The sequence below is a fragment of the Genypterus blacodes genome, unplaced genomic scaffold (assembly GCF_046128005.1).
Source record: "Genypterus blacodes isolate CSIRO-AG114 ecotype Tasmania unplaced genomic scaffold, CSIRO-AGI_Gbla_v1 ptg000056l_1, whole genome shotgun sequence".
NCBI classification, from domain to species: Eukaryota; Metazoa; Chordata; class Actinopteri; order Ophidiiformes; family Ophidiidae; genus Genypterus; species Genypterus blacodes.
The window spans coordinates 2,690,014-2,716,362 of record NW_027466868.1 but is presented as its reverse complement, the minus strand read 5'-3'; the positions used below and the strand labels follow the sequence as shown (position 1 = coordinate 2,716,362).

General features: G+C 46.8%; 1 protein-coding gene across 4 annotated transcripts in view; it reads left to right on the top strand.

Annotated features, from left to right (window-relative positions):
* The window catches only part of LOC143002372 (nck-associated protein 5-like), a 99,229-nt gene that overhangs the window by 19,834 nt on the left and 53,046 nt on the right, over positions 1–26,349 (top strand). For all 4 annotated transcript variants that reach the window (XM_076152444.1, XM_076152445.1, XM_076152446.1 and 1 more), the window contains exon 3: positions 10,454–10,527. In XM_076152444.1, the coding sequence (XP_076008559.1) occupies positions 10,454–10,527 (74 nt within the window). The remainder of the gene's footprint in view (positions 1–10,453; positions 10,528–26,349) is intronic.

Sequence of the window (26,349 nt, the reverse complement as noted above, 5' to 3'; positions counted from 1 at the left end):
GTGAAGCGAGCCTCAGGTGAGCCGCACTGAATGAACGATGCATCGCCCGCATCCGTTTGACCCTTCAGGGGTCGACTGTCTAGTGGTGTCAGCGGTCAATGATTGCCTTTGTGTGTGGCCACAGAGGTCACAGGGGGGCCATTGTGAGGACTTGTGGCTCTCAGTGGGCTATCGAGCCTCGACCCTACATCCATCTGGCACGGCAGCTGGAGATGCCTGACTGGCCTGAGACACAGCCAGGGGGATTTCTCAGCAGGAAAGCATGTGGTGTAAACAATTATTATTTTATTACATTAATTTCCACAGGATCGTCATTGGTTTTCAGGATATAGGTCACAGCCCAGCAAAGTAGCATGTGTTTACTAGACCTGGCACATTCAAGCACAAATGAGCTTTATTTTGGATTTTGGCAGTATTTCCTGGTTGGATTTCATGTGTTCTCCACCCTTCCTCTGTCTCGCCTGAGCATTAGAGCTCTGAGACTGAACACGGGCTGAATGAGTGCATGATGAAGCCTTTCTCTCTGACCCGCTCCCCCCCACTGCTCGCCTGGCTTGCCTCCAGCATGGGGACTGCTAACATCGGGAATGGTCTCGGGGATCTGTTTCCTTGTAGGCCGCGCTGAAATGAGGCGACGCTGAAAGCTCTTCATTTTCTCGTCAGGCCTCCATGCAGATGGACTGAGTCGGTCCCTTTCAGGCCCCATTGCACAGCCAGTGACATGCAACTGCGCAATATGGAAAAGTCCAATTTGTTCCACATAAGCCGCGTCGGTGGTGAAGGATTCTCACTGACATCGATCTGGCAGCTTTGAGCTCCTGTTTGTAGAAAATGTGACTTTCATAGCCCAATAATAAATCAACTATATGAATTCTTAGATTGGTCAGATTGTTACGCGCTTGTTACTCCTATAGGAGATGAGTCCTGTTTTTGTGGGCTTCTATGGATCCTTTGGGTGCATTTACCTCCATAAATGCGGTCAGTCCGACTCCTGACCTACAATGGGGAACAATGTGAACGTTCCAGTGTGTCCTGTGTGTAACGCCATGGTAAGCAGCTCATGCTGAAGGCAAATGCTTTCAGGGGTAGAGGCCATCTGATGTGTGAGCTATTGTAGTCCTTCCCAATGATGCAGCCGCCTCGCTTCAATCAGAACCGGGTTGAGAAATGGCTTCCAGAGGGTTCAGAGAATGTGAGGGCATTCACTAAAAGGGAGGGAGGGGGGGGAGAGAGGGCTGCCCCAGATAAAGAGGGTTAGCTGAGTAAACAAATAATAACGATAGAACAGTGTTGTTATTGTAAGAGCGACTAGCTGGCCTAAGCAGAGGAAATTCAGGTTCTTGCACTGCGACTTTTTCCCACAGTAGCGGAACTATCACATTCTGATCCCAAAATATCTCCAAAGGCCTTTGAGGAACATATGGAAAGCAGAGAGCAAAGTTTTTAAAACAAACAAATGATACGTGAAGGCAGATTTGCAATAAGGAGGTCAGTTGTTATAGGGATGAAAACATAATTTATCTATCAGATGGACCTTTGCCACTGGCCTCTGAGGTTCTTTGCCGTGAGACCTTCAGCATGTTTCAATCGTAGGACCAGAGAGGCTTGGAGTCCACTGATGTCACCCCGTCTGAGAGGGCTTAATGAGAAACAGCGCTGATGTCAAATTCTTCTCTGGCTCCCATCTGGAAGAAATAAAACAAATATGGCTGCTAAAAATAAGACTGCACTTGAGATGATAACAAGGATTTAGTGCCATTAACTGTGTAAATACAGTGTGCGGTTGGCCCCAGATTCATATTGGAATTCCTTCCTTCCATTCCCAAACTGGATGAGCTCTGACTGTAAAAAAAAAAAAAAGAAAAAAGAAGCAGCCCCCATAAACGGCGTGCCATAATACCAGCAAAATGGCCTTTCCAAGTAGCTGATGGATGATTTAAATATTTTATGTTGTTGAATTATAGGATTCTCACTCCTCTTCCAAATGGCTCGTTGTGGTGTTGAGAGCAGAGCAGAGCACAGAGAGGTCTTTGTGCACAGGCGGCTTGGGTGGGGAAGATCTGCTGCCATTTTACATTTATAAAGCTATAGTGTTTATTTATGTGGATGTTTTGGAAAAATAATATCAAAAATAAATTCATCTTTAAATTTTTAATTTTTTTTAAATTTTATTTCTCTAAAGAAATATATCTAAAATTCTTAAACTCTCTAGAGGAAACCCAGCATTTAGCATTTTGTTGATTTCCTGTGAATTGAGAGGGTTAAATTCTGCTCTATCAAAACTGTTATCAAAGCAAATTAAACTAAGAACACTGCATACTGAGATTTGTGCAGCGCAGTGGTCACATTTATCGGACAGCGTGTCATCTCGACATAATATTCACTTAAATCTGTTTGGCAAAGACCTTTGCATGTTGGCTTTGAATTAGAGATGAAAGTTAAAATCAGATGTGGCTTATGGTTCACATTTTAGACTGTAGCTCTCTGTTGTGGCTCTAATGTGTCCTTTTAAGTGTGTGTTTACACACAGATCCTCCTATTCCAGTTTTATCACACTAAGGATTACATTATCAAAGGCAGGAATTATATGCATGAAGACTGGCTGAACAAGCAACAAGCAAGCTTTTGTCTGGTATCTATTATTTACAAGAGTTCACTAAGGACACATTCTTATTTACAGCAGTAGCCTCGGGGGTGGGGGTTACCCAGGTTTACACACCCACCACAGGGCTTCTGCACTATTGTCTCCTGGATAACTCCGCTGTTGTTGGGAGTTCTGGGCACATTTGACTCTATGTAGGCTTTGTTGAGGTGTGTGCAACTAATCCTCAGACTCAAACCAGCAACCTTTCACTCACAAGTACCAAAGCACCACCTCCGTAGTCTGTCAGGTGGGAAGCACGGAGCGAAACGCACAAACTTCAACGCTCCCCACCCCCCTCCACTGCATCTTAGAACAGAAATAATTCATGACCTCAGGAATAATCATTTCACTGAGTCTTGCCTTAGAGGTCAAAAGTCACCACAACCCATCTCTTTCCGCATTCCCCATTATTATTCTCCTCAGCCCCCCCCTCCAAAAAAAACACCCCACTGTATCCTGATCCGCTCTCCGCCGCTGTCATGTTCAATAGGAGCGGCGGCGTTGATAAGCCTGAGTGGCACAGGTGGGCCTCAGGATGACAGGAAGCGGCAAACAAACAGCGTCCCCCTGTCACATTAGCATTTTTGCCCCAGTTCTGGTTGCTTGCGTGCCTTCGGGGCGAAATCTCCATTCCCCACGTCCGCTAGAGGAAGGAGGCGGAGAGAGACGAGGAGCGAGGCGAGGGCGGACGGGGGGGAATGAGACGCTGGCGTTTAAATGCAGGAATGCAACGCTTTTGCCTGCGTGCCTCGACATCTGCCCTGCACCTGGGTCAGAAAGGCCTCCGCCAGTAAATCAGAGCTTTGGATTAAACAGAAGAGACCTGAGATAAACCTGGGAAACACCATAACTCTGTGAAAACAAGCTGTACAGTCACGAGATTGCTTTTATTTCAGTCTGATGTCTGATGTCATTTTTCGACCTCACTGGAGTCTAGGTTGTGTGTTTTCCTTCTTTTTTGAAAGTTTCACCTGATTTCACCTGCTGGGTGTAAAACAAGCGTGCCCTGCGGGTCTTATTGAATTATTTTGGTACAAACATAGATTTAACGCGAGAGCATACATTTCTGTGGTAGCTCGTCGTCCGAGTCAGAATTCTGGGCCGGAATCCACAGAATCTCTCATCGCCGCTCACCGAGCCAGCGCGGTGAGCTGGAAGGAAAAGGACTAATGCCTCTGTGACGGAGTGTAAAGTAAGCACGAGGCGGCGTGATGACACGACGCTCGCAGCGAAAAGGCATAATGAGAAGGAGGCTGGCAGGCGCAGATATCGCTGAATGGATCCATCTTGAGGGCTTTCGCTCGATCTGTAACGCGCCTAATTTCCCGTGAAGGGTTCGCCGCAGCGACCGGCCCCTCTGCTCTCTGCTCGGTTAGGTGTGGCGCCTGTCGGTCAAAGCCTGCGTAAACAGAAGCCCGACTTCCCCCCTGTGAGCCAAACTAACATCTGTTTAGCATCAGCCCTCTGCTCTGATCTGCCCCTTCACACATCTCTGTCTCTTTCCAGCGACTCCCTCCTTTATTTTCCTCCGCAGTCTCGTCCGTCTCTCCACACCAGCTAAAGATTGATCTTCTTTCCGATTTTTGATGTCTGATCCCTCTCGTCTCTGCCCCCGTTTTCCGTGCACACAGAGGGCATTATTCGGCGTTGCCAGGTCCCAGGTTTCCTTTACATTTCCATCATCGCCCCGCTCTCCCTCCAGGACCATGCACACCTTGCTGGATATTGGTCCCCAGATGACCATAAAACCTGGCAAACCCCCAAGCCTGTAAAGTCTGGGCAGAGGCGCGGCACAGTCCTTTACACCCTGTGCATCCTTATTTACTTGTGTTGGGGAGCTACTTTGCAAGCTACAAGCTATCACTGAAAGTAGTTCAGCTACTCTCTCCAAGCTCCTGGTAGTAGTTCAGTTAGTAGCTTCAGGCAGAAAATAAAGATTGGCCGTGGTCCCTTTCCATGTCCGATCTTGTGTATTTTTCATTCTGACGTTTTTTCCCCTTCTTCTACCTTTCCCACTGCGATTTAGGTGACGAACAGCTTTGCCACTGTTCCCCCGCAGGAATGAATGGCCCACTCTGTCAAAACCCCCAAAAGAGGAGAGGGCCACCGAACAGAGAGGGGGGCTATTTGAGCGTTAGACGTATCTTAACGTTGGGAAAGATAATCCGCGGGGGGATTTTGGAATCCTGACAGCGGCGGCGGTGAGGTGTTGATGTTTGGGCCCTGTAGGTGCCGCTCTGAGGAAGAACACCAGATAACCCAAACTACTGTAAGCCACCCTGGAGGATGAACAGGCGCTCTTTGTGTCACAGGTAATCCATATTCCCCCGGCACTACTTGGGTTTGGGGCAGGTAGGCCCGATGAACAACATGCGGCTCAGTTGGAGGCATTTTGTTACGTCCGTGGCCTCAGCTCAACAAGGCCCCTGTGTGAGGGCCCGCGACTGCACCCTGAGTCGGTACGGTCAAGTGGCGAGGACAAGTACTAGCAAAAGTATACAAATGATACGAAGAATTCTCGATTCGTCTTTCCTTTTTCCTATTTTCTTTCCATCCTATATCTGCTTCTCCCCTCTTCCTTCCTGCCCTTTTATCATTCCTTGCCTCGTCCCTTGTTTCCCCTTCTCTCTGTCATTCTTTCCTTGTTCCTTTCCTCTTGTCCCCATTCTGCATTCCCTCCTTTCCTCCCTTAACACACCCACATTAAACATTTGATTTAATCCCATCAAGTAGCAACAATTTCCCTCGATACATTCATCAAATCCTCATGACACAGGAAGCGAATGACAGCATGCAGCTCTCTGTACCATTTCCCATGCGGGACACAAGCTGGCAGGTATTCAACATATCTGCCCTTTCCAACTGATAAGAGGATCAGAGCAGCAGAGCCTCTGTGTGTTGTCAATGTGGGGCTATCGGCAGACTTATCGGGGGTTTTGAGGATATGAGGGGCTGATGGCTGAGCTGATATTATGACAGCGGGCCATTGAGACGTGAGTAATGACCTCTGAAGAAGAGATAGTCAGCACAGAGCCTCAAACCACGCTGATAAGACCGATGAATTTGAATAAGGTTTCTATAAATCTGCATCTTGCGTACATTCTCCAGTGTGGCAGTACTGCTGAAAACCTTTTGACTCTAAAAACTCAGTCTGATCTTTTGCAGGAAGCCCAGACAAACCGACCCTATCAGATGTGAGATACAGGTCTCACACGCCTTGAAAAGTTGCAATCATAACTCATTCTTAAGCACGCCATAAAATAATACACCCAGAGAGAAATCACACCTTTTTATTGCCAATAACCTTCGACTGTTGCCACCCACTCTCAGGCACATCTGCAGCTCGGGATGGTGTCACCAGGTCCCCGAAGGTGGCGATGTATGTGTAGGTTCTCAGGTGTGCTCTCAGGTACTTAGGATACCAGGAGCAAGCAATTAACCCAAAGTCAGGATAGCGAACCTGCTAGACAAGGCCCCTCATAGGAATGGGTTGGAGAGACCAATGGTAGAGGTTGTGACCTTGTCTGACGGTATCTAATCACCATGGTAACACTGACCCGTGTTTCTGATCAGGCATATCAATGTGGCGGGCAGAGCAGCATCGAGGTCAGAGGTTTTATTTCGCTCAAGGTTTATTTTGTACTTCCAGGCAGCTCTGAAGACGGAACCAGACGCTTCACTAGAATACGATCCCATCGTGCTTATGCTTCAAGAATGTGTGAGAGTGTTGGGGTGCTAGAGAGGCTGATGTGGGTTTTGCATCTCATGTTTTATTACTGAAAAATCTGGAACATTAATTTCAAACAGATTGATGATCTGTCAGCTTGTTTGTTTGTTTGTGCTGCTCTACAGTCAGACTCTCATACTTTGATAAAGATGGAGACGCTCAAGCAGCTGGAGGGGACTGGATAAGGGAGTCCAGGCTTGAGGGAGGCGGGGATGGAGCTCGCCCCCCCGGGCAGCTACTGAGCGCCGCCCTTATCAGACGACTGTCACACAGAGTAAACACGGTCTCAGGAAGCTGCGGTCATAAAGAGCAGCAGCGCCAGCAAACACGCCATAGCTAGAGGATCATGACTTCTGTTTGATCAAATATGGTCAATGCTCAGTTTTATGAAGTGAAATTCAAATAGAAAATGCTTAATAATATGGTTTACAATAGTCTAAATACAGGGCTGGCCTTCACATTTTTGGGGCCCCAATCAGATTTAGCCCCCCCATTCATTTTATTCTGTTCCTTTCTTCCCTCTTCATCTTTTCTCTCTTTTTTTTTTTCAAAGATTATACTCTGCTTGAGGCAATAAATCGTCTTTTTAAAAAAGTCGTGTACACACCTTAGTGCGATTGAAACTGGGGCAAATGTTAGCAGTAGTAGTACATTTAGGGCTTAATCACGTTTTTGCCTTTAATTGCGGTGAAGACAAATACACTAAAAAATTCCTTAAAATCAACAGTATCACTTTCAGTTCCAAATCCTTTGGCGTAAATGCGCAGAGATGTACACTGCGATAAATCATTTTACGATGGTCTGTATTTATTTACTTTGGGATACCTTAACTGAACCCTTTGTCGGGGGCCCCCATGCTGATCGTGGGACTTCGGGCAGCTGCTTTTCCTTGCTGTCGCTGTATTAGTATTCTTGGAAACCGCACTCGCCTTCTACATTCGGCCCTTGCTCTTCAGGAAAGTGCATTAAGGTTTTTCTGAACCCTCGCCATGATTTAGTGCACTTTCCTTTCAGGGTGATTACGCAGATCTTACGAGCTCGGTGCTCTCAGGACATTTTAACCACCGTGAGGAATTGTTGGGCACTGGTCCTGAGAAATATCCCTCTGATAAAGTCTCAGGTCAGTAAATTCTACTTGTGTCCTCGGCGTACACGTGAGTACCTGTGCCTCGTGGGAACAGCGCAGCTTTCCCTGGCGCTGTAAAACCGTCTGAAATAATGCCCGGCTGAAAATATAACACGCTGCGCTGGCGTGCACGAGTCACGCTTTAAATCTCCACTTTAAACACCAGCCCACCCCTCTCCCCCCCCCGGCACACCATTTCACATGACAACAAGCACGCTGCATTCTCGGCATTCCACCATGTGTGCCGAGGATTATTTCAGTGCCCTATCATTAGGAGAGGTCTACGCGATGACAACACAGACTCAGGCAGATTTACTTCACGTTTGATGTGGCCTGTAAATATTTCCCCTGACACGGCGCTTTGACGAAGAAGGTCCCCCTTTGTGCAGCAGCCGTAATCATTATGAGATCGTGTTGCTAACGGTCTTTCAGACACAGGCGCTTTTAGGTAACATATCATAGCTAATAGGGATGGTATTCGTATTTTTAAACATGAATGTAAACGTTTGTTTCCGCGATTGATTGGCTGCTACGGGTGCCATTTAACATTGGGGAGTTAATTTAGCAATATTGGCCTTTCGCTTGGGTGTGAGTGGCATTCTGGCTGAGCGCTGAGGCCACTCTGTGTGCACCAGATGGCTTTGGAGCGCTGCTGCTTGGTTGGCTTCCAAGTGCGGACTCGCTCAAAACTGAAATGAAAGATGATGATGTTGAAAGAGATGATGAAAAGACGAGAAATGTTGCTGCTTTTGTAGAAATAGTGCAACGTTTCGCAAAAAGGCACCAAGCTGGTAGGAATCGATCTAATATGGTGCTTCAGGCTTTGTCCCGTTTGGCTAATGGTCACCCAGCGTGCCCTTGACTGGTGCCTCGGCAGGATATCGGGTCGTTTGCCATGTTTTGCTGGCACTAGGACGCGCTGGTGGCGATGGCTTTGACTGGCAGTCTCAGATGTGTCCTTAAGTGTTATAATTGCTTCCGCAGCAACAGCGGGACCCCGGGAGGAGCAAGGAGACAAAACAACTCCACTCTCTGTATTTAGAGAGGCAGCATGTGCTTCTGAGCATACGGCTGTCACAAGCTCGCTCTCAAGGCCACAGCTTCAGAAGTATTTTGGGGTCCCAATGGAGGGTCAGTGCAAGGGTAAAACTGGTGTTTAGATGATTACATACAAGCTGCTAAAGGTTTTTAAGCTGTGATATTTCCAAGTATGTTAAGCTTGGATGGGAATGACTGTATTTAAATCCTTACAATAGATACAAATGTAAAAACAAGAGTGAGTCAACCAGATTTTCGTGTATTTCGTACATGCCGGAAATCCATCCGATTGATTTGACAGTGGGATCGTTAAATGTTGGGGTAATTCAGACCATCGTCTCCCTCCTTCACAGTGCGTGTCCAATTACATTCAATTACACTGAGTCGGGTTTGATCAAATGGCACTTTACACCGGGGTTCAAATCTATGAAAGCAAAACTGGATTACGTATTGCTGTTTCTTTGCGGTAAATCTGCACAAACACTCTGTCATTTAACTTTATAATACGTTTTACTTTGAGGGATGCTGATGTATAATAAGACCAGACGTTTTCTCTCACATTCTAAGCTTTACTTGGCATGAGAGCTCCTTCCTGTACTGTACACTCTGGTGAATGGTGTCTTCTTATTGCAAGAAAACAACACTTTTGATTGCCATGGGACAGAATCTGGGTGAAAATCAGTTAAACATGGTATTCCTGTTTGAAAAACAACCCTCAAACAATGATGTTAATGTTCCAGAAATCTCCTTTCCATACAGAGCCAGCCTCTCGTGCATATGCAGTTGGCTTATTTTTACGATTTCACAGCAGGAGTTCTGGCAAAAGCTGCGAGTCCCGCCCCCAGTTTGGATATTGTTTGGCTATGTTCCCCGTTTTGATCAGATGTAGTCCAGCAGAAAAGGGCTTTGTGTTTCTGCAGCAGGATAAGGAGCAAACTTGTAATGAAACAGGCAGATAAATCAAGATTACACAGGTATTTTACGGTTTTAGTGTCCAAAACAGAGGGTTGTTGGGTTTTTTCTCCCTAAGCTCTGAAATTCCCAGTCCTACTGACCTTTCCATGGGAATCCCCATTATTCAATTATATTTAGAGCACACGTGACCAGAGAGGGGAGAAATCAATGGAGGGCATCTGTCCCAGAGAGATAAGGCTTTACCCAGGAGATGTGTCATGAGCTGTCAGGCCACTGTGTCTTTAATTAGAGGGAAAATCAGACGGCAGCAATCTGATGGCATTAAGTTGTGTATTATATAGGTAGAGGTCACGTTTGGAGCTTCTGCAGACCGAGGTGGATGAAGCGCTGTGCCTATGTGGCCTATTTCTTACAGTTGCACCGCCTTCTAGCTGTAAGGAGCAAATCATTAGGCCAAAGCCAAGAAATCCTGACATCTGTTTTTTCCATTCTCCTCGCTTGTAGCTTTAGCTCATTTTGCCCGTGTTGTAACTCAGTAGCGCACGTTTTGCGAGTGTGTGTTATTCCCAGCTGACACTACACAGCTGGGCCCGCTTCTGGGGCCAGCCGTAAGAAGTTACCCCAGAGGTGCTTCTGGAGTTACACCGAGGAAGAAAAAAGAGAGCGAGAGAGACTAAACTGATTAATCGCACCTTTTGAAAAGTATTTCTGTTCTGGCTGACGGTCCTTCACACTTGGAAGAGCGGTTTATGGAAACAAAGCTGAGAAAATACACCGTCCAAGTAATGATTTTACTGCATGGCACTCTACATCTCACACGTTTGACCAATGAAGGGTAATAGCAACGTTGTTTTTATTAGGCTCAGTTGATGATATTTAGAGGGAAGACTTTGGTTGAGTGGTTTTCCTACAATGATCTCGCTCTGTTTGCAGTTAACATATATTCAGTGTGAGCGTTTGAACATTGAGCCCATTGTTTAACTTTTTTCTAATCTCTTGGCAGGAATACATGGATGCCAACAAATGCATCGAGGAGCTTCTCAAACAGCTCGAGGAGGAGCGTCGCAACGTCCGAAGGTAAAAGGTTCTCAAGAGTTTTGGGCAGATGTTTTATTGCATGAAGATGTCAGCAGCTGCCCGCAATTCATTCCCGAGCAGAGGCAGCAGAACAATGTTGTTTGGTTTTTAGTGCAAGACAAGCTTTGTATGCTGATCTTGAGAAATGCCTTTTTGTGTTGGACGCACACTAAAAGTGGCAGACAAAGGGGGGAGACTCTGGGCCCAGTGTGGGGTGGACTGGGGGCATTTCTCATGGAGGTCTTTTGGAGAGGATTTGCTTAGACAAAGGGCAATGAAGAGCTTACGGAGATGCCAATCTAATGACCTTGTCCCCTCTGTGCTCCTATCGTCCCGGGCCTTCACTGATGCAACGCCCCCACAAAAAAGAGAGACAATTTTTTAAACTTCACCCTCTTTTGTACAACCCTCTCTCCATCTCAATGGAGCTGTATTCCGCCAGCTCAAAGTAATTTTCCCCCTGAGTGAGCAGAGAGGGGCTGGGGGGTTGGACACAGGGGGTATAGGGGTTTCAGGGTGGGTGGCTGGAGGGGGGGGGGGGGGTTTGAATGACCACTGACCATCCCCTTTACTAGGCCAGGGTAGCCTTTTAATAAAGGAAGTGATGTGTAAAGGAATGACCCTCCCGTCTCAGTCACTACTACGTCTCTTTGTAAGCGAGGAGCGTCATCTTCGCTGACACCCACAGTGACCTAATGGAACGACTTTGTGCAGACTGACCTGTGTTTGGAGGAGCACGGTCCCAAGTGGCCATTTCAAAGCCATGAACTTGTGACAGCTGGAGGAGCACTACTAACTGAATCAGATAAAGTGCCATGTTCCATAGTTACAGGCATGTGATGCTGAGGGTTTGTGGTTCCAGCAAGGCGGAGGGCAAATGCCGATTACAAATAGGAGGTCAGACGCAGACGAGAGTAGACGAGAGAGTTCTAGAGAGTATGTTGACTGGCAACACTTCAAGAACATCAGAGCATGTTAGGTCTCATAATGTAGATATTGCCTTTTAAATCCCTGGTGTTCTTGAAGTAGATTGTTTTCAGAAACAACACACCACCGGGCGGTATTTGCACTTCTTCTTTCCATGTTGTTTCGATTCGGAATGTTGACAGTGATAAATGAGCTCAGCCAAAGCTTTTGTTCGGGTAAAACACAGACAGCAAGTGGAGAAAACGCCTCCTTCCCCTTATTAGGCAGCATCTCACGACGTAGTGGGATGCTTCCTTCACCAGCCGTCCACCCCTCAGAATATGGGGCCCATCAATCAGTCAAAAAGAGAAAGAGAAGCTCTTACATTCCGCTAGTTCTCTCCATCCCTATTTCATGACCCGCTGACCTACTGCATTCATGTCTCTCCTTGTACCATATTATAGGGTAGTTCCACACACAGACGGAACAATTATGAGTTCTTTTTAAGCCAGACTAGTTGCATGAGCCTGGATGTTGTATAACCGCATAATCATGTCATGTGATGTTGTGCTATGGTTTCCTCTCTGATGAGGCTAGTTTTACATTCTGAGACTTATTAACATTAATCCTAACTACAATTAATTTCCGGGTCTGGTTTTGGGCTCGGTATCAAAAGCATCTGCACCCACACACCCGCGCACAGTCTCAGCATCACTGCTCGATGGAGCACAAAACCCCAGCGGGACGCCGGCTGGGCCTTCCTGCTCTTTCTATTCAACAAGATCACATCCCTGACAGACAGAAACAAAAGCTCCACGGCGCTGTGTCAACATCAGATGGAGCTATTCCAAAATTGGCAACCTCCGACTCGGTGTACAGTAGGACGCCGACCCCCTCTTGCCAATTATTCATCACTTGGCTGCAGTATACTCTCATTAAATGCCACGATCAAATGTCATTTTTAAAGCTCAGTGTCACGTTACGATATCATTACCGGCCGCCCTAGAAATGTCCACGAGCTGCATGTTAGATGTGCGATTAAAGGCTTCTGCTGGGTGGCAGACGTGAAGGAGGGACATATGGATGCTCTGCAACGCTAAACAGCGTGACGGGCGGGGAGTGAGTTTGCATGACCTCTTTCTGCCGAGCCTGTGTGTGAAGGCAGCGTGACTGTGTAATCTTCCCTTTGGATTAAAACAATGTAGATGAGATGCTTTCCCCCTCTAACTCGTGCTTTGTCATAACGCTGAACTTGGTGTTTATTTTCCTCTTAGTCTTGACCCTGTTTTTCAGCAGGTTGTGTCTGCTAGAGTTTGGCTGAATTTGGGTCACATGGCCTAAAGCTGGTCTCACCTGCCATTTTCTGCCTGCCCGGAACAGATGGTGTCTGTCTATGAACCCTTCCACACCTTGGAGTACAGGGCGGGATGAGGGGGTGGGGAGGTGCAGAGGAAGGAGGGAGGGAGGCAGGGGACTCAGCTGGAGATTTGCGGAGCTTAGTCCAGGTTGTGTGCAGCTGTAGCCCCAGCCGAAAAAAAGGACATTAGCGGCGACATCTGCTGATCAATAAGCTATTTGTCATGTTCATAGAGCAACGGCACTCCGAAGACGGCAAGAAGAGAGAGTGGGGGCCAGATCAGATGGACGCTTAGCGGAGGGATTATAGGTAATAGGACTTTCTGTGTAATAGTGAATTTGACACTGGGTAGAATTGGACATTTTTGGGCAAAACTGTAAATTGCAGTTACAGTTTTGCCCTGTAACTGCGCTACATTTCTGACCATTTGTCCTCTTCTGATCAGAAGGACTGGTTCTCGCTCATTTAAATGTCTGTCTGTTAGCAGGATATCTCAAAAAGTTATTGGTGGATTTCAGGGAGACTTGGTGGGCAGGTTGAGCACAATAGAGGGACGAACCCATCTAATTTTGATGCCACTTGGCCTGATGGTGGCGCTGCAACAACCCCTTTTCCATTTTGGCCTATAACTTTTGAAACTTAAGTCATAGAATTATAATTGTATTCATATCCATCCATATGCCATGATCAACTCATATAGGGTGACCCCATCCTACTGCACCCCTGCCAGGACTGAAAGGTTTGCTCGTGTATAGATAAGAGAGAAAATAGACCCCATGTGCATGACGCTGGGAAACAGCTTTGGAATCTTTGCCTTGCTGATGTTACTACAAGGCACTGCTGGCCTCAAAGACGCCTGCATGCTGCCGGTGGGCTGAGTGAGATGAAAGGCTGTAATCCTCAGTGGAAGTATGTGGCGAGGCCTGTTCTGTCGATGAGGAGGTGGATAGGGCTCAGCCTCCCCGCAAGCCCTCTAACGCCCCAAGGATCTGTCGTCTCGCTTGGGCGAGAGCCATGCATTTTACAACTTTAATTGGATAAGTTGACCAGTCTAATGCAATAATTTGATCACGCTAAGCCCCGAAGAGATCTAATATGCTCCCAAAGTATATTTGTGCGCCCTCTGAAGTAAATGACTTAGCCCTAATCTGTCCATTAGAGGTCACTTTAGGACCCTGGAGTCTCTTACAAGTTGCCTTCCAAAATATCTCAAAGAGCATTTGGTTGGCAAATAAAGCATTCTGTTTTATAGTTATTTGGAAAAAACCTTCATTAAAGCCTGCAGGGGTTGATGGAATTTGCTTTTGTGGGTAAACTTCTAACCTTCTAATATTGAAATACAAAGTAGTAACAGAAAAACACATCCCTTTGATGAAATTTCTGCGTTTTGCCTTTGGCTTGTTTGTTTGGAGTCCTGGGCTACTTGTCAGCAGGCGAGGAGTTTGCTGTGAACGCGATGATGAACAGCCCGAAACCAATTTGTTAAGGAGGTGACATTGCTGGCCGCCCTACAACACAAGTCATCGCTTGCCAACAGTACCCAGCGAGTCCGCCTGTCCGGGGAACGCTGCCACTTCCCCAGTTGTGTAAATGCCAGAGGCTCCAGCTTTGATTCATACGCAAAGTCCAGGCGGCGCTAAATACATGCATCAGTTTTTATGGAGCTTATGGGAGGACGGGGTTAATCGAATGGGTTAATGAAGCATTTTATTGATAGTCCCTCAAGGTCGTCTCGTGGCTGGTCACAGTGCTGCATTCCTGTACACTCTGAAGTCGTGATATGCCATAACCCTCCCAAGAGCCTCCCCCGTCAAGCAATACGTTTCTCTTTATGATGCAGTCAAGGTTAACTATAGCGGCAACTAACTGTCTACTGTACTTACTCTGCAAAAATAAGTCACGTTGCTTAGCATAATAGATCCATCATAGGGCAGATAAGATCTCCATGAGTAAAGCGATGAACTGGGTTGTTGTTGTTTGGTTTGAGCCAGCTGGGATGTGACCTGTAAGAGTTGGTGTACTTGTATTCTTGGAAGAGGTATTATCTGCATTCCTCCATGCAATTAGCTGCGTTTAAGAGCCGAGTCCTTTCACAGGGGTCTTGTGCAACGGCTAATTACCGCTGGTATTTGTCTAAGTGTGTTCACAGACGTAAATGTCTGCAATAAATAATTAGGAAAACACTAGAATTGCAAATGAGCTTCTTCTGTGTTGTACTGTAAGTTTGGCGACGACATTCTAGTCTGTTAACCTCAGTTGAGTTCCTCTCCATTGTGCATTGAAAGGATTTTTGTTATCGAGATGGGCTTCAGGAGAATGTGCAAAGACCCCTTTCGCGTTCACAAAAGCGTGCGGTTGTTTTGACTAATACGTGAGCTGCAAAGCACTTTGAGAGACAATAGGATCACAACAACAAGGAGATAAGCAGAGGAGATAGAGCCTGTGTGGTTTGGCTGTTGATGGATCGTGTGTGTGTGGCTCGGGATGGTGGAAGTCACAGTTGTTGCGTCCACGCTATTTCCCTGCAGCTTGGGGCTCTTTGGGAAAACATCCTCTCCTTTGGAAAGGTGTGAATGATGAACGTTACAACACTGCAATCCTAAGAAGGCCCTTTCACCTCTCATCTGAGAAGCTCCTGCAGTCCTGACAAAGTCCAATTTCAACATAGTTTTGGCTAGTAAAGTCACTCCCATGTGAATTGCTGGGTCACATGGGAGTCATGTGAGAGTTGTTGGAGTCATTAATTAAACAAATCCATCGCTAAGTTGAGACTAATCCATGTGGTGTAAATACAAGGTGTAACTTCCTTCATATTTCATTAATTTCCTATCCAATATCTTGACTCACACAGGGGAAATTACACTTGATAATAAAATAACATCTTCAAGGTTTGTATCAGAGGTTTTTTGTTAACCATTCATATTTTAGCCCTGATGACTTGGAGTGTTTCCTGGGTAATGTAGCCTTACGTGGATCCTTCAACCAACGCTTCGTTACGCTTCCTGAATCCCTCTGCTTAATGAAACATGACGGAAGTGCATTATTGCATTTGTTGTATTTACACCCTCTGTCTTGCCGCACGGAAATTAAATGACACACATATTAGACACACACACACACACACACACACACACTGTATACGCAGTCTCTAGAGGGACTGTTTCAACGTGACCCGTCATGTGATTTGCATCTGCCCGGGTGTTTGCTGACTCGAGCCTTGTGTTGGGTAAACAAACACGCTGCTTGGCATTTCCTCTGCTGGTTCTGATGCAGACCCCCCTGGCCCCCAACAGCCCCCCCCCCCCCACCCCCCGCCCCCGCCCCCCACCCCTGCAGTCTCGCCGTGTTGACAGTAGAATGTCTGATGTGTTTCCAAATGATTTTACACCCCTTATTTTTCCTCCGTTGCGTCAGACGATAAGTAGCTGTTCTCTGGAGCTTAAACACCGCGTACGCACCAAGACGGGAAGGCAACAAAGTTCTTCTTCTCTTATCCTCCCGTGTGATTAATGTCTGTCTGAGAAGGAACACACACCTAGACGAGGGGGGGGGGGGATCGACCGGTTTGGGTAATGAGCTCTAGCGACATACGCTGATCACTCATCTGTGATCAAGCTTCAGGGGGATTAATGTCACAGAGGGACAGTGCGACGGATGGCTGGAAAACACACACTCACACATGTGTACACAAAGACTTGCAGGTTCTTCTTCTGTGGACAAACACACACACACACACACACACACACACACACACACACACACACACACACACACACACACAGAGCCACCAGCATCCCTTTCTCTCAGACCACCCTGCACACCATTACAAACCCATATCGACCCGCCATCCCTCCAGCCACCGTCCCAGCACCATCCTGTCTGCCCTCCTCCTCCTCCCTGTGGAATGCTAGCCTAGCCTCCTCGTGTGCATGTGTGTGTGTAAGTGTGTGTAAGTGTGTGTCTGTGTACGTGTATGTAGGTTGTAAGTGTGCGACAGTGGTGGAGCCAGGCTGGCTGTGTGGGCGGCCGAGTGTTTCCAAACAGTGGAATCTGTCACTGACACCCCTGGCAGAGCAATAAGCAGGACCTTAATGAGCTCAGCAGATCACTCAGCACAAAGAGCACACACACACACACACACACACACACACACACATAAACACACCCATGCATAGACCCATATTTGCACCCGTACTGTAAACACATACAAAGATGAGGACGATCACACTGACGTTTGCACACACACACACACACACACACACACACACACACACACACACACACACACACACACACACACACACGCACACGCACACGCACACGCACACACACACACACACACAAGCCTTTAGAAAGCCAAGTTAAACAAACAAACATTGCCTGATTAGACAGAAGAAGGGGCTTCTGGGATATCAGGGTGGGACTCGTGTTTGGACTCCTCTGTCCATCTGTGTGTCAGTGTGTAGGGGAGCGCTGTCACTGATCGCATTAGAATGCGACACCGCCTGCAATATTTCTTGATTACGCCTCATGTGCGTTTTGCTCGTCCTGACTCGGACCTCCGTTTGTCTTTTTTGACCCAAACAGGGACAATGTTGTCTAATTGGCGACCACCTGCTCTTAAAATCAAATCATGCTCACTTTGTATTCAGATTTCCCTGCATGACAGCTGCGCTTATGTTAAACGCAATTAGTCCCCTCCACGGGACATTTTTGGTCATATGCGCCATTAACGAGTTTTATGATGACAAATTGGAGTTTATGATAAAGGGGACATGACGGGAGGGGACATGTCCTTTTTGATACCAGATTTCACAAACTACCTTCAAATCTTGTGCGTTTATCTCTGCATTATCCGTCTTCCCCTCATCTTGATGTCAGTCCCTTTCTCGCCCCCTAGTTTCTCGCTAGTTTTGGATATGGGGCGAAGGTGGCCCAAGTCAGCCCTGTCCTTTCTTTCCCCTCTTTAACTGAGAGCTCCTGTCATCAGGACCCTTTTAATTCCCCCTTTCACCCCTCCAGTGTCCCCCCCCCTCCTCCTCTTGCACTGGTCCTATTTGGAGAGCAGACAATGGAGGGTGTCCCTCTCGCCTCCCCCCACCTCTGGTCTCCTCCGGCCTTCGCAGGCGTCCTGCCCGGTTCAGGCTTCGGGCTGCAGTTTGTCACAGCCATTCAGCTGAGACTGATTGTGATTGCAGCAGATGGGCTGGAGCCGAGACCCTCACCAGTTCCAGGCAGACCCAAGCTCTCGTCCCTCTCTTCTTCTCTTTTCATCCCCTTTCTCTCTTGTCCTCAGTTGCTGTCCTGTCTTTCTTTCTTTCTTCATGTCACCCTATCTTTTTTTTGGCTTTGTCTCCTCTCTCTCTCTCTCTCTCTCTCTCTCTCTCTCTCTCTCTCTCTCTTTGGCCATCACAAGTCGGGTGCCGCTTGCCTGTTCACATCCCCTTGTTGGAGTTAAAACCACCCTCCACCCTGTTGTAACCCCCCCAAAAAAACTCCTCCTACTCATACTACCCCCAATCCCAAACCCCCATCTCCTCCCCTGAGGAGAGCGTCACCTCTAGAGGAGCAGCAGAGCGGACGTCTCTCCCCCAAAACATGTTAGACGTCCTGCAGCCTGAGGAGTAGGGACGCACTGAGGGAGAGACGGTATCAGAGGGAGAGACAGAATCAGAGAGAGAGGGAGAGCGATAGCAGCAGACACAGACAGAGAGAGAAATATTCTGAGAAAAGATAAAGCCTGGAGGTGGGGTGGGCGTGGACACACACACACACACTCATATAGAGAGGAGCCTCCGAGTGTGTGTGTGTGTGTGTGTGTGTGTATGTGTGTGCAGTTGGTGGTAGAGAGCGCATGAGAGGCAAGAGGAGGCACGGCGCAGAGGGAGAGCGTATGTAGCGTGGGGAGACGGAGAGAGACAGAGGGAGAGAGAGAAAGGGAAGGAGAGTCGATGCATGTTGGCAGGTTGTGAAAGACGAGAAGTGAGTGAGGAGTGGAAGGAGAGGGGTGGGATTTCTTGAGCTTGAGGGAACAGAGAGAGAGAGAGAGAGAGAAAGAAAGAGAGGTGTGAGGAGAGGAGGAGGAGAAGGAGGAGAGGCATTTCTCTAGGTCTCAGCGTAGAGCCAGCAGTGCTGCATTGTGGATGTAAACTTTATCGTCTTGCGGGATAGCAGCTGAGCAGAGCGGAGAGGAGGAGGAGGAGGAGGAACGCTGGTGGATTTACCATGTGTATCCTCTGAACACACAGCACCAGGATGCTGCACCTCCATCAGGGTAAGAAGATGGACTTTTGTTTATTTTTATTTATTTTTAATTTTTTTTACAGATTTTCCATTATACGTCCAGAGACACGTTAAACCTCCTTGCATGTGTGGAGAACTGCAGATACGTTTATATCCACATGCTAAGAAGGCTTAATACATTTTACTGCTTTGATTTTCTCATAATCGCCAGATATTTCCTATGGCAGCGCTGCTACATGTGCAGGGGATGATCTCTGATTTGCACCGAGGCCGATTAGCCAGTTGATGTGGGACTTGCGTGTCCTGTTGCTAGTGGCAACAGCGTGGGGCCCAGTCCCTGCTAGACCACTTTGATTCTGATTGATAACAGAAGGAAATACACACCGGTGGGTAAAACCTTCCCGGACGAGCAGGGGGATTTGTTTGTGAAGGAATGCACGTTTAACCTCCCACATCGCCTTCTTCTTTCCCCAGATTAAGATTTTCCCTTGATAATCCAACACTGAAATGACTGAGGCGAGGGTGCGGATGCAGCTAAGTGGTGGGGGAATATGGATTATGTCTCTGTTGGTGCTGTTGGGTCAGCGTCAAATGTGGCAAGAGTAAATCGCTGCAGTGGAAGTGTCCATATGTCAAAGTCATGGCAGGGCAGGGCCGTATTTACAGTGCGTGGCAGGAGGTGTGGGCGCCTAGGAGGGTGTACGCAACACTCCAAGGTTGCCAAAAGTAGGATTCTGGGCACAGGCGTTTACATTTTTAGCTTTATTTGTTGTCTCTCCAAACAGAGCGGCAAAGGGAACAGACTTGGAGCATGGGAGAGTTTGGGAGGTATCATCATTTTCTTGCGGGGGTTGTCAAAGAGGAATGCCGTGGGAATTGGTGCTTCCCAACGAGAGAGCAGAAAATAGAACCTGGGGGATGACGACGTACATGAAGGTCAACAAGTCAGGTCGAGGCACGAGTCTCAACCGCTATGTCATCATACTTTCGTCTTCCACAAAGCCATTGTTACAGGGAAAACAGGGATACTACTACCTGCTTCTTCCACTTGAGATCCAAAGTATCCAAGTAAGCCTTAACATGCTGTGAGATCTTATTTTGGTAATATCTCTACTGCCATTCTGCGATCTTCATCTGGTGCACCAGTGAATACAAGCAACCGGGGGCAGATGTCACGAAAATATTTATTTAGCTCGTGATTTTGATTTGCATACTAATAGCCTCTACCAAGGGTCTCGTTCAGTCATTCAGGGCAGTTTATATTCAGGACAGGTCCACTCCAAGCCTTTATGGAGTGCAAAGCAATCAGCACTGATATTACCCCACCACCAGGGCAGATGTGTTGCTGTGCTGGGCAGCTTGAGCTAGCTGCCCCCTGAAACCTACCTGGGGATTACCGGATAAGAGGATTGCCAAGTGAAGGGATTAGATTTTATGGAATTAAAACTGTAATTCTCTCCATCCCAGCCATTCGCCCGACGCATTCCATTTCTGTGGGTTATTACTTTTCCCCTTTGCCCCGTTCTTGTGCCTCTGAGTTAATCTAGAAGTTTGAGCAACACTCACGTTTCATTCGTAAACTGCATGTCCTTCATATACCACACCAAAAATACCAGGCCTGTTTTGTTTGCTATATCTTATATCTAAGATATTGTTGGATTTTGATCAATCTTGGTGGGCAGGTTGGACATGATCCAGGGAAGGGCCCATTCAATTTTGGTACTAGGTGGCCTGGTGGTGGCGCTGTAACGCCTATTTGTGCCTGGCAAGATTAGATGGTCAAGAAGAAAAATGGCAGTGTTCAGAGTTACTATTTGTGACGTGATCTTGTCCGGTCTTGTCTCATACAACCTGTCCATACAACATTCTAAATGAACAAGCCCCAACTTTATTACAGAACTGCTGCTTGCGTTTAACGAGCTGAAGTAATGTTGCTTCTTGTCGGACGAGGTTCGACAAAGACCGCAGCAAAGAGTTTCCTCATCGTCTTCTCTTTTGTTATGTGTGTCTACTGTGTGAACCGAGCAGCTCCTGCCCGTCACTTCACCTCTCACTCCTCCACATCCGATTGTCCCTGACTCTCACTTCTAACCCCCTTCCCGTCTCCCCCCATATGTGGCGCTCTGGCGTTCGGTGACCCTTGGGTAGCGTTTCGGGCTTGGGTCAAGCTGAATTACTGAGGAATGTTCCCCCGTTCAATGGCCAGCTTGGTTGGGCCTCAGCATGGGAGCACTTCCCCTTCATTGACAGCCAGGGGGACTTTCATTTTGAAGGAGGGGAGGGGGAGATAGAGACCACCTCCTTCCAGACAACTTTCCCATATAAATCCTCATGTCTCTGCAGTGTTCACCGGCACCGCGGAGCTGCGAGGCCAAAGGAGCTGGTTTAATGATGTGAACGTGTGAGGCACGTCTCACGATCTGGCCGGCCCGGACCCTGTTGAGACACTCTGCCTCTAACTGCAGGCCATCCAGCTCAATTAAGGGTGCTTTGAATGCATTCCTCCCCTTAGCCTGCTCTACATTTATCTTCCCCCATGAACAGCACGTGGGAACTCCAAAAACAGTCTCGCAGCTCGCAGAGCGCTCTGCACTGGCATGACCCTGCTCTTTGCAAAAACAACATCTCAATGACAGATTTTCACCTCTTGCCAGGCTTAATATTTTTCATGTAAAGATCTAGAACACATTTTTATTCTTGCAGACGTCTTCCGCATTGCGTTCCACTGAATGTTAAACAAGTTAGAGGTCCAGAAAGATGGGACTATCAGATGTCTTCTCTCGGCTTCTCCTGTTGGCTGAAGTCAGGGAAAAGCATAAAGTTTAATGGTCTGACACAATTTAGAACCAATAAAAGGCTTTTATTTGCAAGCTATCAATGGCTTATTGCATGCGGTGACTGTTTTGCCTGGAGACAAAGCTTTGCCTAGACACCCTCGCTGACTGTTAAGTGATGTCATTAGAGCCGGAGCGTTTTTGTGGTTTCTAAATGGATGGACTCGCTCCATGTGAGTTCACCAAGGTGCGAAGGCTTGCAGGCTGTTTTTAAAACTGCCCGTTTGCCAGTCGAGGCTGGCTCCAATAGATTATTTCTCTGCGTATAATAGCCGATTCAGGGTCCTGGCTCGCAAACATGAACTTTTGTTGACGCGTTCCTTGTATGCATGCATTAAAAACCTGCAAGTGTTTCTGGTTTGGAAAACAAAACCTACAAATTAGATTTGTTTTGAAGGTCATAGCTCCTCCTGCCAAGAGCTTACAAGATCATTTGTTGTCCTTGTTTACTGCTGACACATATTCTCACATGCATCTCGTAGGATTTAGATCAAAGCCGCCCAAACCCCGAAAACCACCTTTTGAAGCGTTGCCTCTCGTTTTGAGTTCCACTCCCTGTCGCGGCGACGCTTGGCCCGGCGCACACAGTTTACAAGCTCGGAGGGTGTGGGGGGGCAGCTTTTGCCTTTGAGGTTGCGCGAGGTGGAGAATGTCAACAAGCTTGCAACCCCCCCCAGCTCAGCTATCCTGGCTGTAAATCATGCGGTAATAGTGGGAGAAACAAGCGGGACCTCATCCAGCGGCTGGAGGTGTTGGCACAGCTGGAAAGGAAATGGAGGCTGTGAGGAGAAGCTCATTTTCATGCTGTTAAATCCCTTTTTTTTTTTTTACTAATTGCTCTTTTTTGGTGACACACTTCACGCCAATGAAAAGTACAACAGCAGAATAACTTCCTTGCTTCTTTGGTGTCCTTCCTTTTTCTTCCCTCCACTGCTTTCCTGCTTTCCCTCCTTGTTTCTTCCTCATCACTCCGTGGTCCGTAATCGCACGTTTGCTGCTGTTTCATGTAACCTAGCTCAGCTACTTTGCATCACTATGCTAATAGCTTGCATTTCTAGCTGGTGACAAACAGGACATCACCATTATAACTGTCATGAATTAAAAGCAACAAATGTCAACATCACAATTTAACTCTAAATGGGCTGCTGCAATGTAGCTAGCTAGTTTCCACTCTGTTGTCATTGTTTACATAGCAACATGTGGCTAGGCTAGCACTGAGTAACGGCTATGGTATTACATGGTATAAATATTTTTCTGAGAGGAAGTGGTAATGTTATGTTACTTCCTTCCTTCTTTCCTTCCTTCATTGCTTCCTACTTTGTTTCCTAAACTTCCCTTACTGTATCTGGCTGAGGCTACACTTACCCGAATGTAGGACTTTCACCATCGCAGTATTGCAGCCCGAATAGATAAAATAAATGGACGACAAGTGGTCTGCCCAGCAAAATGCCCTCACACACACCCCTCTACCCAGGTATGTGTGTGTGTGCTTGTGTGTGTGTGTGTGTGTGTGTGGAGGTGTTGCCAAGTCCTCTTGTTTACTGTAACTTTGTTTCTATTGTATGTGAACTGGCCATTTGTCCGGCTCTGTAAAGGTCGACTGTTTGCCCTGCCCTTTGAAAACCATGTGTTGACAGTGGGTATAAAACACCCTATAGCGTTTGCACAGTCTGCATGAGTCAGCAGAACCTTCTAGTGGTATGGCACAGCAATAAACGTGAGTACTTCAACTCAGACCAGGCAGTACAGAACAACGAATGTGCAACGTACATACATATGGGTTCCTTTTCACTTGATTATGTGGCTGTTACAGCTTGTAAATAAGTGGGTCATTTTATTAGCTGCTTTTAAAGTGCACGGTATGGTGCCATTTAAAGGTATTCTGCTTTTTTTTTATTACTCTCCTTTACTTTACTTCTTGTTGGCGCCAACAGATCACATGTGAATTAACACGCTTACACACCCGGTTAGACAGACTGAAGCACCAGGCTTGTGATCGAGCGTTTGATCTGCGTTAATGTCAGACAGTAGAATTCTACATTGGAGTGAAACTGCAGGTTGTAGTGGTAAACTCCAGCATCGCGATGTCCCATTTACTACAGAACAAAAAGAGTGTACGACATAAACTCAATACCCATCTGTCGGTACGTTTAAATGCACGGAAAAGCTTTGATTCGACAACAATCCTTCTGCTCCTTGATCTTCAATTGGATCCAGCTAAACTCCATTTTTCATGTCTCTGTTCATGGATCTTTTATGATACAGACATAAAAGATTCAGATGCGTGCGAGTGTGTTTGCATGTCTGTGTGTCCCTATTTGTACATGTTTGTTCATGCATGTGTTTATGGGCGCCCCTCGTGTTTGAGTCTAGATCCATCCACATTCTTGGTGAGTAACCGTCCCGACAGACGAGCTGGTATCACGGGCCATTTTTAAAGCACATCTGCTTGTCCGCAATGTTTTGTTTTGTCTGGACAGGAATGCGTTTGTGGTTTGGGAACAACTGAGGTCAGGCGCTGCTTTGCGGAATGAGAAAACATTTAGAGAGACAGGCAGTCAGGCAGAGGTAATCCACGCTCCCACAGCGCATTCCTCAGAGCTCAGGAGAAGTCTCAGAGGATTCCGACTTCAGAAGACGAAGTGATCGCGTCTGATCTTATCCTCACCTACAAAATACATTACATGGATATCATCTAGAGGGTTTCTATGCGCCTATTTCTGCATGCAGTTTGAACCTGAATGGAGGCACAAATGAATTTAAGACATTTAAACAAAACGACGCTGCAGACAAAGACTCCACTCCACCATAAAGTTGAAGTATTCTAAGAATGAAAATGACGTCAGTGTCCAGGTGACGAGTCGGTTCTCTGTCTCTGTCTACTCTTTGATCGAAAATTGGTGCCTCTCGGACTTTGATTGGCTAAAACACCTGAGGACCAGGATTGAGAAAAGACTTTACCTACCACTCCTTTACCAAAAAATAACTTCCAGTCCAACTAAGAAGACAAAAAGTGTCACACCCTCTTTCGATAACAGGAGTGGGTGCAAACACATAGTGATTCGTGCTATTATGTTACAGTTTATTCAGCAATTCACTGAAAATGTACATTGTATTTGTATTGAAAGCCAGATTTCCCATTTTCTCCCACACAAACGTCAACATTATGCGCTCACATCGCCCGTTGCTGTCATGACACACCAGCGTAATTGGAGTGTAAACCTTCCAGCCTGAGACTCGTAAAGCACCGAGGCTAGATATGATCGTAGATGGAGAGTGTAAACATCTCCAAGTGCTCCTGCGTGTTGTTGACTTTGGATAAATCCATCTAATCGCGATCATCTCAACTCGTTTGACTCCGTGACTCACACACGTGTCCAAACAAAAGCCCGATACGCAAGGAACAACTCACACAAGTCATTTTACTCTGTCTATTGAATGAAGTATGATTCATAGTGGAAAGAGAACTCAATTAGATCAGTGTGTTTACATGACCCACATTTTAATTGGAATAATTACATAATTGGGTGTATGTAAATGTTTATCCTTCTGTGTGCCTCCTGGCAGCCTCTTCTCATTAACAGAGCTGGAAAGGAAAGTCTTTTATACTTTACATGCTTTCTTCCATTGTATCACTTTCTTGTTCTACTACAGTACATCCAAGAAGGGAAATGTTGTAGGTTTTACTGCCTATTCATCCAATATCTGCCATTACTACGGATACTGATACATAGCAAAAAACAGCGATGTTAGTTTAACTTTGGTAAAGGATTTCCGTAGATATTTCTCAGTACTGATGTGCATGTAAACATGGTTCGACAAACAGTCAAGCGTCTCTGCGTTTCTAGGAATAGATTTTCCTGATGAATTCCCATTAAACAGCAAAGACGCTGATTGCAAATGTCACGTTTCTCGTTGTGCACATACTTCCTGACTAGGTAGCAGCATGAACACGAGTGTTCTTTGTGTGCTCCCAGATCAACCTCATCACATTTCACCTCGTCAATAATTGATGGCCCGCCGTGATGAGGTAAGGCCTGGCTGGGTGGTGGCGAGGTGCTGACATGTGGCTCCTGTTTTTCCCGGTGCAGACGAGGGTCCGAGGGGGAAGGTCAGGAACCAGCTGCGGGGTGAGGCGGTGGGAATGGCTCGGGTCAGAACACCATTTGGCGTCGGCGGCGATGCTTCTTGGTGATTGATTGGACCTGCCTGGTGCATTGGGACCAATTGAATGGTCACAGATGTGCAAACCCCACCCCTCAGATGCTGGAAACACATGAAAGTGTTTACTCAGGGTGCTGCGCCGCCTCAGTACTGGGCGTTTGCTTCGGGATAAAGCTTTCATTAAAGTCACAAATGAAGCAGCGTTTTGATGATGTGTGCCAATTATAATTAAAATGGGGATGAGACAGGATGGGGAATAAGCGCTTGAAAGTATGCAAAAAACCCTTTAATGCTTAATGAATACATTTTAAGGATAAA